Source organism: Ambystoma mexicanum, chromosome 11, assembly GCF_040938575.1.
Source record: "Ambystoma mexicanum isolate Mex_15411 chromosome 11, UKY_AmexF1_1, whole genome shotgun sequence".
In the NCBI taxonomy this organism is placed as follows: domain Eukaryota; kingdom Metazoa; phylum Chordata; class Amphibia; order Caudata; family Ambystomatidae; genus Ambystoma; species Ambystoma mexicanum.
The window spans coordinates 1233587591-1233600453 of NC_090934.1; the positions used below are offsets into that span (position 1 = coordinate 1233587591).

The following is a 12863-nucleotide window of genomic DNA, read 5'->3' on the forward strand; positions in this document are numbered from 1 at the left end:
CTGCGTCTTCGAGGTATTCCAACGAGACTTGTGGGTCGTTGTTGTGGCTGTTGCTGTATAGGTCTTGATAGAAAAGCCTGAATTCCTCTGCTATGTCTTCATCAGTGTGGACGAAGTGTCCCTGCCTGGTCTGAATCCTTTCAATTGGCGCTAGTTTATTGTGTGCCTTGACCAGATTTGCCAGGAGGGCGCCCGGTCTTTGACCCTCGCCGTATTGTCTGATTAGGCTGTTGCGGTTTAGAAATTTCACTTCTCGATCTGCTGCGCTATTGAATTTTTGTAGCTCTTCTCTCAGAGCGACTGGTATGTTCGGGTTGGTTGCGCTCACGCGCTGAAGTTCGAGTTGTTTTAGTTTCCCTTCACAAATTGTCAGCTCCCGTCGTATAAGTTTCAATATGCCATTTTCTTTAGCGTGGCAGACCCCTCTGACGAAACACTTTAGAGTTTCCCACAGTGTGCTGGGTGAGGCTACGGAACCTGTGTTGACTTCGAGGAACACCGCAATCTCTTCTCTTAGTTCGGCAGCGAACACCTCGTCTCGCATCGAGCCGGTTTTGAAGCGCCACCGCTGTAGAGGGGGGTTGGGGCATGCTGGGTTTAGTACGAGAGTCACCGGGGAGTGGTCTGAGAGAGTTCTTGGATGGATATCACATGGGTCGCCTGTCCATGGGCCGTTCACAGAGATGAACAGATAGTCGATCCTGGAACTCGAGTTGTGTACGGCAGAGTGGAAAGTATATTCGCGCAGCTCCCCTTTAGACGTTCTCCATGCGTCTTTCAGATTGAATGCTTTGCAGATTTCTTTTATTTGGAGGCTGGCTTTGGATGGAGATTGCGGGGTTGCTCTAGATCTGTCTCTCACCGGATCCATCACTGTATTCATATCTCCGCCCCAGATTATAGTCGCTGGTTCATGAGATGGTAGACGGGAAAGTACCCAGCCGAAGTTGTCGGGGCCGTCTATGTTCGGTGCGTAGGAGTTAACAAAGGTGATTCTCTGACCTGCTATAATGCCACTCACCAGAAGAGTTCTCCCTTCGGCGTCTTTTGTGGTGTGGACAAGCCGAAAGCTGATCCTTTTGTGTATTAAGATCGCGACTCCTCTGGAGTAAGATGAGTACGATGAAAAATATCTATGGCACCCCCAGCTCTTGGCCCACTGGTGATCCTTCTCCGGGAGTAAGTGAGTTTCTTGAAGCATGGCAACGTCGACTTCATGTCTTCTAAGGTACTGGAGGATTTTTCTGGTTTTGGATGGGATGTTGCCTCCTCTTATATTCCAGGTTATGATTTTGAATAGAACTGATCGGGGACCATTTTGATTCGTTTTTTGTTCCTTTTGGTCCTGCTTGGAGGTTCAATGGATGGACGGTGAGATAGAGGTGGTGGTGAGCGGAGGGGGCTCAGGGTCGGAGGATGGCGTGGAACTGGTGGCGCAAAACTTGGCCGTTTCCTACGGCTAAACTGGGGTGAGGATGTACACCTCAACTGGAGGTGGTATGGTAACTGTGACTTCCCTCCCACACGCGGGTAACCCCCAACTGACCCGCAAGGTTCCCTTTTCATAACTAAACTGAACAGGTTGCTGTGCTTGGGGCACTTGTGCCTCCCGAGAGGGAAGGGTGGCTCTCCTTTACACTAGGAGTTAGTCTCTGCGGTATTAGGTTTATGTCTTGTTACCTAGGATATGGATTCTGTTTCCTTGGGTGTCTGGGTTGAACGTTATGGCGGTTCTCTGCGTCTTTGGTGTTCACGCTGCGGTCTGGAGTTATTAGCGGCGGATCTGTAGCCGGCGTGATCCAGGTAGTCGCTGGCTTCCTCAGGCGTGTGGAAGAAGAGTGCTTTCCCATCATGTTGAATGCGAAGCTTTGCTGGGAAGAGCATTGAGTATTGTATTTGATTGTCTTGCAGCCTTCTCTTAACTGTCGTGAAGGAGCGCCTCAGTGTTTGAACGGTAGGGGAGAAATCTGGGAAAAATTGAATTGGGTCTCCGTCATATTGAATTTTCCCTTTTTCTCTGGCAGCCTTGAGTATCGCATCTCTATCTTTATAATTTAATAGTTTTGCAATAATCGGCCGTGGACTTGCGCCTGGGATTGGTTTGGCGCTCGGAATTCTGTGGGCTCGTTCGACTACGAACAATTTGGAGAGGATCTCTTTCCCGAAAAGGTCTATGCAAATCTGTTCGACATGGTCCTCCATTTTCGTTTGGAGTTGTTGTTCTCTGAATCCGATGATTCTGATATTATTCCTTCGTGAGCGTCCTTCTAAGTCTTCATTCTTGGCATTGACAGACTTCATCTGGGACTCGAGGGCGGTGACTCGTGTGGCAAGGCCTGTTGCGCCGTCATCCAGGTCGGATACTCGTTGCTCCACCGTGTCTAGCCTGTCGGCGTGCTTGTCGAGGCGATGTTGGAGCAGGTCTACTTTCGATGATAGGTTGTCGAGTTTACTGCCCAAGTCGCCGATTCCCGCTTTGAGGTCCATCAGGATTTCTCTGATATCGAAACATGGTAGTTGTTCTTCTGGCGGGGACGTAGTGGGTGTTGGTGACACTACTCCGCTCGCCTCGGAGTGCGGTTTGCTGGTGGAGCCAGACTCAAAGTTCAGTTTCTTTTGGGATTTGTCTAATTTCCCCATATTAAACTTTCTTCTGCTTCTGGGCACTCAACAATGGGGCCGACTGGTAACTGTGGGCCAAACACTGGTATTTGAGTGGCGTCTATTGGTTTCGTTGTGGTGTTGCGCTGGGGCAGCTGCCGGGTCTGCGCTGGGCTGCTATTTGGGGGTGGTTTGGAGTGAATTCCTTGTGAGGTGGTTTTTCCCCCCTGATTCTGTAGGGCCTGCACAAGCCGTCCTTTCTCTTTACGGCAGTGATCCTTGGGTCTGTGGTTGGCTCGGGGGTTGGGACCACCAGAGTTACTTTGGTTAGTGCTGTTCTCGTGGGGGGAGGCGACTTTTGAGGTTTTCAGACGGGATCGCTGTGTTCCTCTGGCTGCCGATATTCTGGGCGTGAGCCGTCGAGTGTTTATCGAGCTGCAGTGTAAGGAGTCGTGGCACGTTAGGCCCTGTATCGTAGCCAACCTCCTAATGGTGATCTTGTCAGTCTGGGTCTCCTCTGCTTGCCGAATTATGCTATATGCTATGGGGCGCAGAGGGTCTCTGAACTGGGCTCTGCAAATCGGCGGCCTTGGGATTTGATTGTATTGGCCCTGGCCAAATGGGCTGTTCGCTGTGGCTTTCGCTGTGGCCGCGGGTGATGGTGGAGATATCCCCGGTTGTTCGGAGCCGGTCAAGCGCGCTCTTCGTATTGGAGGGACGCAGCCGGTTGGGCGTTGGAGACGGTTGCTGGCGAGGCGTACCCTGCTATGCCTCCTTCATTCACCGAGGGATTTGACGGGGATCGGGAAGGTAGCTTGCGCACGCTGGGGGGAGCTCCTACCTGGGTGCTCGGCGAGAGCACCACCGCTTGTCGTCCTGCTTCTTGGGCGTCGGCTGGGCCGTTGCAGGGACGGAGACTGTGTGTCTCTTGGCGCCACCGGCGCGCACGTCTACCCGCTGCTTGACGCGGCCCAGCTCTTCAACTCCACGGATCTCTGTAGGTTCTGGGTGTCGGGTGACACATCAGCGCCGCCGCTCGAGCTTCGAAGGGGAGCCTTTGCGCCTCTTTCTCGTTCCTTCCTCCGTCCCAGGCTCACCGCCGGCACGAACCGCAGGCCTGCTGCCTGGCCGGGACTCGGCCGCCGCTTCCCCGCCAAAGACAATATCGGGCTTAAAATGTTGTTCGGTGTCTCCTGAAGGCTCCAGTCTGTGTTTGCGGGAGAAATGAACACCGCAGAGGGAAGGATGTCGCAGGATTAATGGAGAGCCACACGGAGCTCTCTAGGAGGCAGCCATCTTGGATGGCTCTCTAGCGCCCTGACAACCATATTTATGAACCTCTGTGATTCTATGTTGAGCAGAAAACCAAGAAATTAGCATACATTGTCCGATCAAATGGAAAAATACAATAATGGCTTCAGAGGAAGATCCCAGTCTGAAATCTTCATTCTTGTTGGCTTCCCGTTAAGGTAAAAATTCACAAGGTTTTGGACTCGGCCAGCAACTTTTAGGCATCCTGTGTAAACACTTACACAAACGGGAAGGTGCTGCTCACTGGCCTCCTAAACCTGCACAGCAGAGGAGCATCATGCTGATCTTAACATATATGTAGAAACGGATACCTCATAATGTCTAAGTAAATGTATATTTTTAGGAGTGACCTTAAGTCCTATAAACTTACGCACACTAAAACATGATTGGCTTTTCACTGACACGAGATGCTTCAAGAAAGTGCAGTATTCAATCTTTTATACTGTCCTGTGTACAGTCCCACCATTTTGAATCTTCAACCAACCCAATGAGGAATAGCTGTCTTTTTAGATGGTCTTTGCAGTGTGCCAAGTCTTTCTTGACTTTTTCTGGAGAGGAAAACGTCAAGCCACCTAGAACTTTCTAATTTACTTCACTGCATGCTCAGATTAAATAGGAATGCATCTATCTGCAAGGTAAGTGACACTGAATGTTTTGAAAGACCTTTTACCCCTTAGCTTAAGCTTTTGCAAACAAAATAGGTGGTGGTTATGATACTGCATTAATCCCCTAACCCATGTTATGGTCAACGGTGGGCCCTGGGTGGGTTTACCTTACTACTCAGCTACTGATGCTGTTGCAAAGTAAGGTACAGAACTCAAAGTATGCTGCACACTCATTTCTCACAGCATACCCTGCTATGGTTCTGTTCTTGTGCTGATGTCATTGCCCCGTCACGTTCTGCGCTGGAAGCCAGCTGAAACTTGGCCAGCTATAGCAACCGTAGGTTTTCAATTAAAAATGGTCAACATTTGGCCTTTCTCAATAACTGCCCACCTTCTGAGGTCTGGTGCAGATTTCTGAAACTAATCCTGTGCTCACCCTTTCAAACATTAATCTTTGAGTAATTCTCTTTAGCTCTTAAAACGGGCTGGCCTGTTAGGTAGCTTGTGTAGACCATGTGTTAGGTTGAGTTTGTCTGGTTATTTCACCACTTGCAGATTTATTTGCTTCTCCTGTCTGATACTTGGACCTACTAAACACAAGACCTTGACTTACAAGTATGCCTCAACTGGGGATTTTGTTGAGTCCAGAAAAGGAAAAAGGACATCAAGTCTGCGTCATAATTCTACAGACCTTTTAGGTTTACCTAGTCCTTGATAGCTATCGTGGACAATAACCTTGCTACTCTCCTAGCCTCTCATGGATGTGCCCTCTTCTTATTTGAGACGGTTTTGCACACATGTGGCTGGCTTTTTTGTCAGAATTGCTAATAGCCTTGCCTTGTATTTTTGCACAACTCCAGTTCGACCATTAATTTATTTGTAGTGTCTTTGGGCTTTCCTCGTCCATGGGAAACCAATTCCACTTTGTCAGTTGTTTGTAAACACAACCAGCAGCATCACTTGGGTAACAGCTTCCTATAAGGGTTTCCTTTTGCGAACCTCCTGCATGAGCACATTGATGCTTTCCAACCACAAGTACGCATTGCCAAACACTGATCCTAAAGTTGAAAGGAAAGTAGTTTTCACAATTTGACAAGCAATCTCCTGATTTTCATATTTAGTGAATGGAATGCTTTTTGATAGCTTTTGTTAAAGAAATAGCAAACACTTTAGTTTAAGAAAACTGGATGGCTTGTAGCAGCCAAGAACACTGAAAGCATGTTAGAACTAAGTTGTGATAGTATTTAGAACATTTGCTCTCAGAAGCGAAACCTCAACAAAAAGATTGAAAGATTGTCACTCTGGCTTATCGTCTAGGCATCACAAGAAGTGATGGCTGGAAGGTTTAGAATTAATCTTACCCTCTGGCATGGCTCTGGGCAACCCTCTAGACCATGGTTCTCTTCCTGCCAAGCCATTACAAAAGGGGAAAGACCAGGTTCAAATCGGTCTTGGTCCCACCCCAAAAGGGGCAGTCCAACTTGAACTGCTAGTTCACATCCCTTCTGCACGAGACCACAAGCATCCCTAAACATGTTTCGGCCTTGTTGGACCTTTCCAGTGAGTAGTAGCTTGGGGTCTCTAGGCACAGGACCCATGTCTGGGCATACCCGTCTCGCTCCGGGTGACTGTAGAAAAACCAGGTGATGGCTGGAAGGTTTTGAATTGATCGTACCCGCTGGCGTTACTCTTGGCAGCCCTCCAGACCATCGTTCTTCGCCTGCCAAGCCATTAAAACAGGGGAAAGACCACATTCAAATCAGGCTTGGTCCCACCCAAAAAGGGGCAGTCAACCCAAACTGCTAGCCAAGCCTTGGTCTCTTGTGGCCTACAAAAATGTGTGGCAGTAGTCTTTTATGCAAGGCATCACGTTTGGTCCCACATGTTTGCACTTTTGCAAGTCTATAGTTTATGGATTCCAAGGTAGTTGTTCTGGTCTTAATCACTAGAAAAGAAATCTGCTATAAAATAGTGTTTGGCCTTTATGAGCTAAAAACTGAAATAGAGCAAAATTACTCTATCACTGACTCTCATTTGTGTGCGGACTAGATATAGATGCTGTTATGTACTAGTGCACAATGATGCATTTTCGCCTTCAATAAATACGTAGAAAACATATTTGGTGGATTTGGCTTCCTTCACAGTAACTTCTCTGATATAACCATGTTATCAGGGGTTACAGTGCACATCCTTTCCAGTCAAAAGAAATCTATGAACCCTAACTCCTTGTGAAAGGGATTATACATCTATACCCAGCCTTTGAATCTCCATATTTCCTGCTCTTATAATACGCTATGGTAGCGCTCTTGGTTCATGGATGTTATGTTGCTTTATTCCTGCACACTGCTACCACCTAGGGGCAGACTCCATGCTGTGTGAGACAGAGAAAATGTTGGAGTAGAGATGTTTTACAGGGAATACAATGCCACGTCTTGCTCTGAAATAAAGACCGTTACATACACTAAAGCATGGACTGTCCATTGCAAAACTATATGCTGACTGGTAGTGGGGGGAGGCGTAGAGTGAAATCACAGCCAGAAAAACATTGTTAGATCGGACTACACCCCTGTTTCTCTGGTGCATCAGATGACTCTAGAACCTCCATTATATTCCAGTTCTGCAGTGAACTTTAGATCCTCATTTTTGGAGGACAAAGTTAAGTTTACATCATTGATCATATTAATTTAGCTTTAGACTGCAAATTTCTCCTGTGAAGCCTTAGTTGCACGCAATCTATGCATATCTGAAGCGTTTTCACGGTGGATTTTGTTTTACAGCAAATTATTTACCATTTATTTGTACCCAAAATGAGGGGAGAAACCCCCCATTACACACCAGACTCTTTACCCATATTGCCCCATTTATACCTACCACCCTGCATTTAGAGGCAAACATTTGGTAAAGAAATGTGTGGTAAAAAAATATCTGCAGCTGTACACTGGTTATCTTTTAGAATATCTCTGGCTGCATTGGGTTTGGATCAACACTTGATACAGATGTCAATGTTTTCAACTAGTTTATCCTTGATAGCTGCTACCTTTTGAGGTTGCATTTGGTCCTGAGGTGCTTATTGAAGCCAGTTTACTGTCCCAGAAGTCTCTACCTTTTCATGTGGTGAGGTGATGAACACCATACGACAAAGTGATGTGGCGAAAAACCAATCTGTCTCCAACAGGTTTGTGTGTAGTCGCTCTTCCCTGAAAGGGTGTATTTTATGATCACTCTCTCTTTCCTGGTGTGGTTTCGCACGGGAGAATGATTATGGAGGGAATGGCGTTGAAAGTAAGGAAAGCAGCTTTACATGACCTTTGCACAACCCATCCACGCTCCAATTGGTGTGCTTGTGGCAAAGAATCTGCTTGCAAATGGCACTTGTTGTGATTTGGGTAGGGAGGCTTGTCCTTGAAGTGACGAAGTCTACTCTGCAAAGTCTAAGCACGGTCAGCTTATCCTTTTTGAGATCTGTAATGCTGCTGGGCAGTAATTGGTGCACCTTTTTCCCAAAGCCCTTTTCATCAGATACAGACATTAGGATTCACACCAGATATTCGTCTGGAAATGGAGCATAAAATACTCCAAAAGACAATCATTCATCCCCATTTCTGACAGTCCATTTTAAGTATTTCCATAGCGAGAATCTGAATTTGCCTTATAAAGTGAATTAACGTGTTCACCAGTAACTATGAATGGCGGAGTTGTGTGCTATAAGCAGGTTACACTGCTGCTCTCCTAACTGGCGCTATTATCCTATTATAGCCTCTTAATGTTTGAGGAAAGCATTTTCTTTTTATAAAAAGACGGGGAATCCCATCCCATCTCTAATCTAGTGTGTTTAAAAAAGCAGAAAGTGTGGAGATGGACTAGTTTAGGTAAATGCAACTTGTGGATCACCAGATGTTTTGGACTGCCTCACTGTTGTCTGTTGACTAGGTCCTATGGGAGTAGTAGTCCGAAACATCTGGTGGCCCGAACATTTTAGGGGTGAGCTGCATGCATTGATTTACACCAGGAAGTAAAATACAAGCTCAAAACTAGGTTGGTGTTTTTGCTCATCCAGTTGCAGCAAGTGGACAGTCCTATCGTCGCAAATAACCTGGTCATAAAATTAGATTGGTGCCTGTTAAACATACTATCCATGCTTGGATATAATAAATATTGTAAGAGGGAAATCTTCTGAAGATCTTATTTAGAAGACATTTACTTGGACAGCAATGTAGGTACATCTTGGTGACCATTTAAACAAATATGCGTAGGCCAAAGGCAATGACTCGTACAGCTCGTGAGGTATGTCCTCGGAGGTACATTTTGATTTCGGACCACAAAAATAAACCACTCCAATTTTTGAGCCTGGTTGCTTACTCATGTAAATGTACCCCTTTTCATTAATTGTACAAGGTAACATTGCATCTGTCTGCATATTAGGCACCCGACTCCCCTGATCAAAGCAGTCAGTGATAAGACCTTAGCTCAGAGTGCCATGCTTGTGGAAATGTTTCTACCTCAGTGGCTATGTAGCCACTGTACTGCGACATTGAAAAATTAGGTCTGCAAATGATCGGTCACAATGGTTTACTTTAACACCAGCATTTGAAGCAATGTGTGTCAAAGAGCAAAGGCTTGCTTTACAAATGCCTGATCTGCAATGCTAGTCTGTGCAGAGGAAGTTGCTTGTTTCAGAATATCATACAGCCTTTAAGTCCGTCTATCCTATTTTAACTCATTGAAATCTGGGATGTGTAGTGGAGACTTGTCCCGGAATGCACCGAGACTCTCGCTTGCACTGTGAGCACTATGCTCACCTGTCTGGTTACGCAAAATGACCTACACAATATAGTGGGGGGTTCACTTTTGGCTTTCAGGCCTTTTGGGCCTTTTAGCAATGCGTGAAAGGGGATCTGTTTGTCCTGTCTCTGGTCCTGCTGCGTCTGTTATGTATTGCTCACCCATCCTCTAGTTGTTGTCCCAGTCCTGGTTCTTTGTTGCGTCTCAGTGCCTTATTCCTGATAACATTGGAATTCTTTGGACACTGATGTGTCTTTGGTGTGGTCTTTTATTGGCTGTTTCTTTAAACTGTTGGTTTGTGACTATATTTAAAAATTGTTTGCATTTCAAAAAACGTTTTCCCTGTTGCGTTTGTCTGCGTTGTAACATTGCCTTTCTGCAGACTGGAGGGACAGAAGGGGTTATCCCCTGCTTTCCCACCCCTTGTTTTCTTAGAGGGAGTTGAATTATGACATTTCTCCTGTTTGTGCTCATGCTGATGCCAACTTCCACTTGTTTTGAGACAGTCCCCTTTTCTCCATTTAACTGCTTCATGTGCACAAATCGCCTTGTGGAATCCTGCTGCGCGTTTCTAGAAGACTTCAGTGAAATATGGCACATCTTCAATTAGAACGTTAAAGAACAATGGGAAACAATTTTAAGCTTGGTTACAGTAATTGATCTCGCTGCTATTACTTTAGGTGATTACACTTTGGGTTGGTGGCTCAAATATTAAGATAATTTGAGCAATGGAGGAAGTGCAACTAAATCAAGATTTCTAATTGAATTTACTAAAATTTTACTTAAAAAGTTGGTCAAATAAGCATTCCTCCCTAAAATCACATTTAAGATCTGTAGTCTCCTCCCGATAATCCATTTCGGAGTAGCTGAAGTCTGCCGGACCGGGTACTGGGTGAAGGATCATATCACCTGCACGCAAACATGCACAAGCGTGCACACTTACAGAATACACAACCATAACTTATCTTGACAAATTGCACGTCAGCTGCAGCTGATACTCTACTGAGTGTATCAGGTAAGGGTGTAGACTTCATGAAGCACCATCTCGCAAACCAGCAGTATGTGTTCAAGACACACAGACCCACCACCCCCCTGACACTTCATAAAAAGCATGCACTAAATCTCAGTGAAAGGAAACAAACAGCAGGATTTTACAACTGAAATGTTGGTTTGTCTTCTCATCACTTTAGCAGAGTGAACCACTGGAACTTGGGGACAAGATAACTTTCTCTACTTAATAGTGCAACGATCTGTCCACTACAGTTGCAGTTTTTCATGGCATAGCATTTGAAGTGTTACTTGAAACCCATTAGAACAGCATAACTTACCATGAAATTGCAAGTTCAGACCAGTAACCATGACCCTCTGCACCTACCAAGTGAATGGTCTGTCTGTTGTAGAAAGTCTGTTTGAAGCCACTGTTCCATTGACTCTTTATTTTCTCTAACGTTTGGTTTTGTTTTTATCCCCTACCACTCTCCTTTCTTTCGAAACTTGGAACACCATCGACCTCCTATGTAGATGATGAACCAGCTGGGCCAATGTAAGTATTTTTTACCTTCTGAATGATTACATCTATTTTGAGAATATCCTCTTCCAGGGATAGTTTCAAGTTTGACATTTTCTTTGAAAGTAACTTGTGTAATGGAAAGCAGACCTCTTATTTAGAACTTCCTTGCACTGTTCATCAATATGCCATTTAAGTAAATTTAAACAATCTACTCCTTCCTACCCACTTTCATAAACCTTATGCAGCATCCATCCTAATTCCCAAACCTTTGGGTAGCAGATGTGCAGGCTATGGATGAAGGACCACCCTGCCATGACCTGATTCTTTACCTGCCAGATCTTTAATCTGCTTTGGTGGGACTGTGTGCATGCATGTATCTGTATAGTGTTGATCTTGCTCCTTTTTTCTCCCTCATTACTATCGCACTGCTTGCCTAAGATGCGTTTGGGAGCGTTCTTAGGGGCAGACATGTATGCTCCATTTAGAACATTTGGATTCCTATTATATTTGATACAACTGTGCACTTTAATGCATTTTATTCCTGCACGTAACCGAAGGAAAAAATCAACCAAACAGTAACTGCAGTGTTCCACTATTGGTATCTTCCATAGATGTTCATGCTGTTGGAATATTCCCCCGATCGTCAGCCTGAGAATCCTCAGGGCGATAACAAAGCAGTTGTGATGAATCCAGGGAATTTGTCCCCTCTCCTCGAGGGGAAGCCAACCCTTGAGGACAAGGGGGGTGAGCCCGCTAAGCCTTCTGTCTCCTAGAGGACAGAACAAGTGGAATTCTTCTGAAAATTGACCCACCAACTCCCCCCATCCTTCGAGTACAGGCAATAACAGTTATGGTGGTTACATGGGAATTGAGTAGTGTACTGGCTTACAACAAATGGTTGTCTTTTGACCCCTTTCCGACAGTCAGGCCCAGAACCTAGAGTTTTGGAACATAAAGATACAGTGCAGAGCAGCAGAGGTGGGAAGAAGTCCTCCTGGCAGTTGTCTAGGAGACGCAGGGCGCGTTGCGTGCCATTCCCCAGCACAAAGAGGCACACAGACACACTAACAGATGAGAGCTGCAAGCACTCTGATGGGTTTCGAGTCGAGACAGATGGTGGGCCAGAGCCTGATGGCCACCGAAATGTGAGGCCCAAGAGAGAACGACTGATGCTTATTGCGGCAGAAAAGCGGAAATCTTCTCAGAAGACCTCAATTCCCCCTCTCAATTCTGTCACATCTGCTAATCTCTCCACCTCGTCTAGCTCTTTGCTGCATAACCACCCCCTCAGCGTCTCCGGTTGAGGGGTCGGGGTCCGTATTCTCCATCGTTCTTACTTTACTGCCCCTTTTCTTCCTGTTTTTTTTTTTTTTTGTTAATTCGAGTATCACTATACTTATTTTCTGAAGCCTTCTCTTCCCCCCGTCCTTTCCTCTTCTCCCGAGTACTGTTATTCACCTTACTTCTACTCTTCTGTTCCTCGGCTTCTATTCTTGATTCTTACCTCTCCCCTATCGCTACCCTTCTCACACACCTTTGGCTCTCATATTTACCTTATTTTCTCTTGTTTATCCACATCCTCTTCGCTTTTCCTGTATATTCCTCAGACCACTATCTTCTCTTCGATGATTCCCTCTTTTTAGCACCCTTGTCTCTTCCCTCCTCGCATACCATCACTGTAATCTATGATCTTTCAATACTTCTTCCTTCATTTCTTCCTCTAACTCCATCCTCCCCACACTTTCAATCTGGCTTGAGCCCTTGCCACACCAGAGACTGGCTTGCTTGCTGTCTGTGACCCACTCCTTTCTGCACACTGTGTGAAACACTCTTGCCACTTGCTCCTTCTTGACTTGTCAACAGTCTTCGATACTCTTGACCACTCTCCTGTTTCCCCCTTCTCCTCCCTCGAGTTTTCTGGAGCTGTTCTGAAGTGGTTCTTGTCGTACTGGGCTAATCATACCTACTGTTTCTTGGGTTGGCAAATCTTCCACCACTGTCTCTATAAAGATTCAGTTCTGGTCCCTCTTCTTTTCTCCATCTGCACCTTCCTT

At 45.8% G+C, this 12863-nt stretch overlaps 1 protein-coding gene across 1 annotated transcript in view; it reads left to right on the forward strand.

Annotated features, from left to right (window-relative positions):
- The window catches only part of NPTN (neuroplastin), an 879289-nt gene that overhangs the window by 520790 nt on the left and 345636 nt on the right, over window positions 1-12863 (forward strand). The window contains exon 7 of the mRNA XM_069624603.1: window positions 10821-10842. Within this exon, the coding sequence (XP_069480704.1) occupies window positions 10821-10842 (22 nt within the window). The remainder of the gene's footprint in view (window positions 1-10820; window positions 10843-12863) is intronic.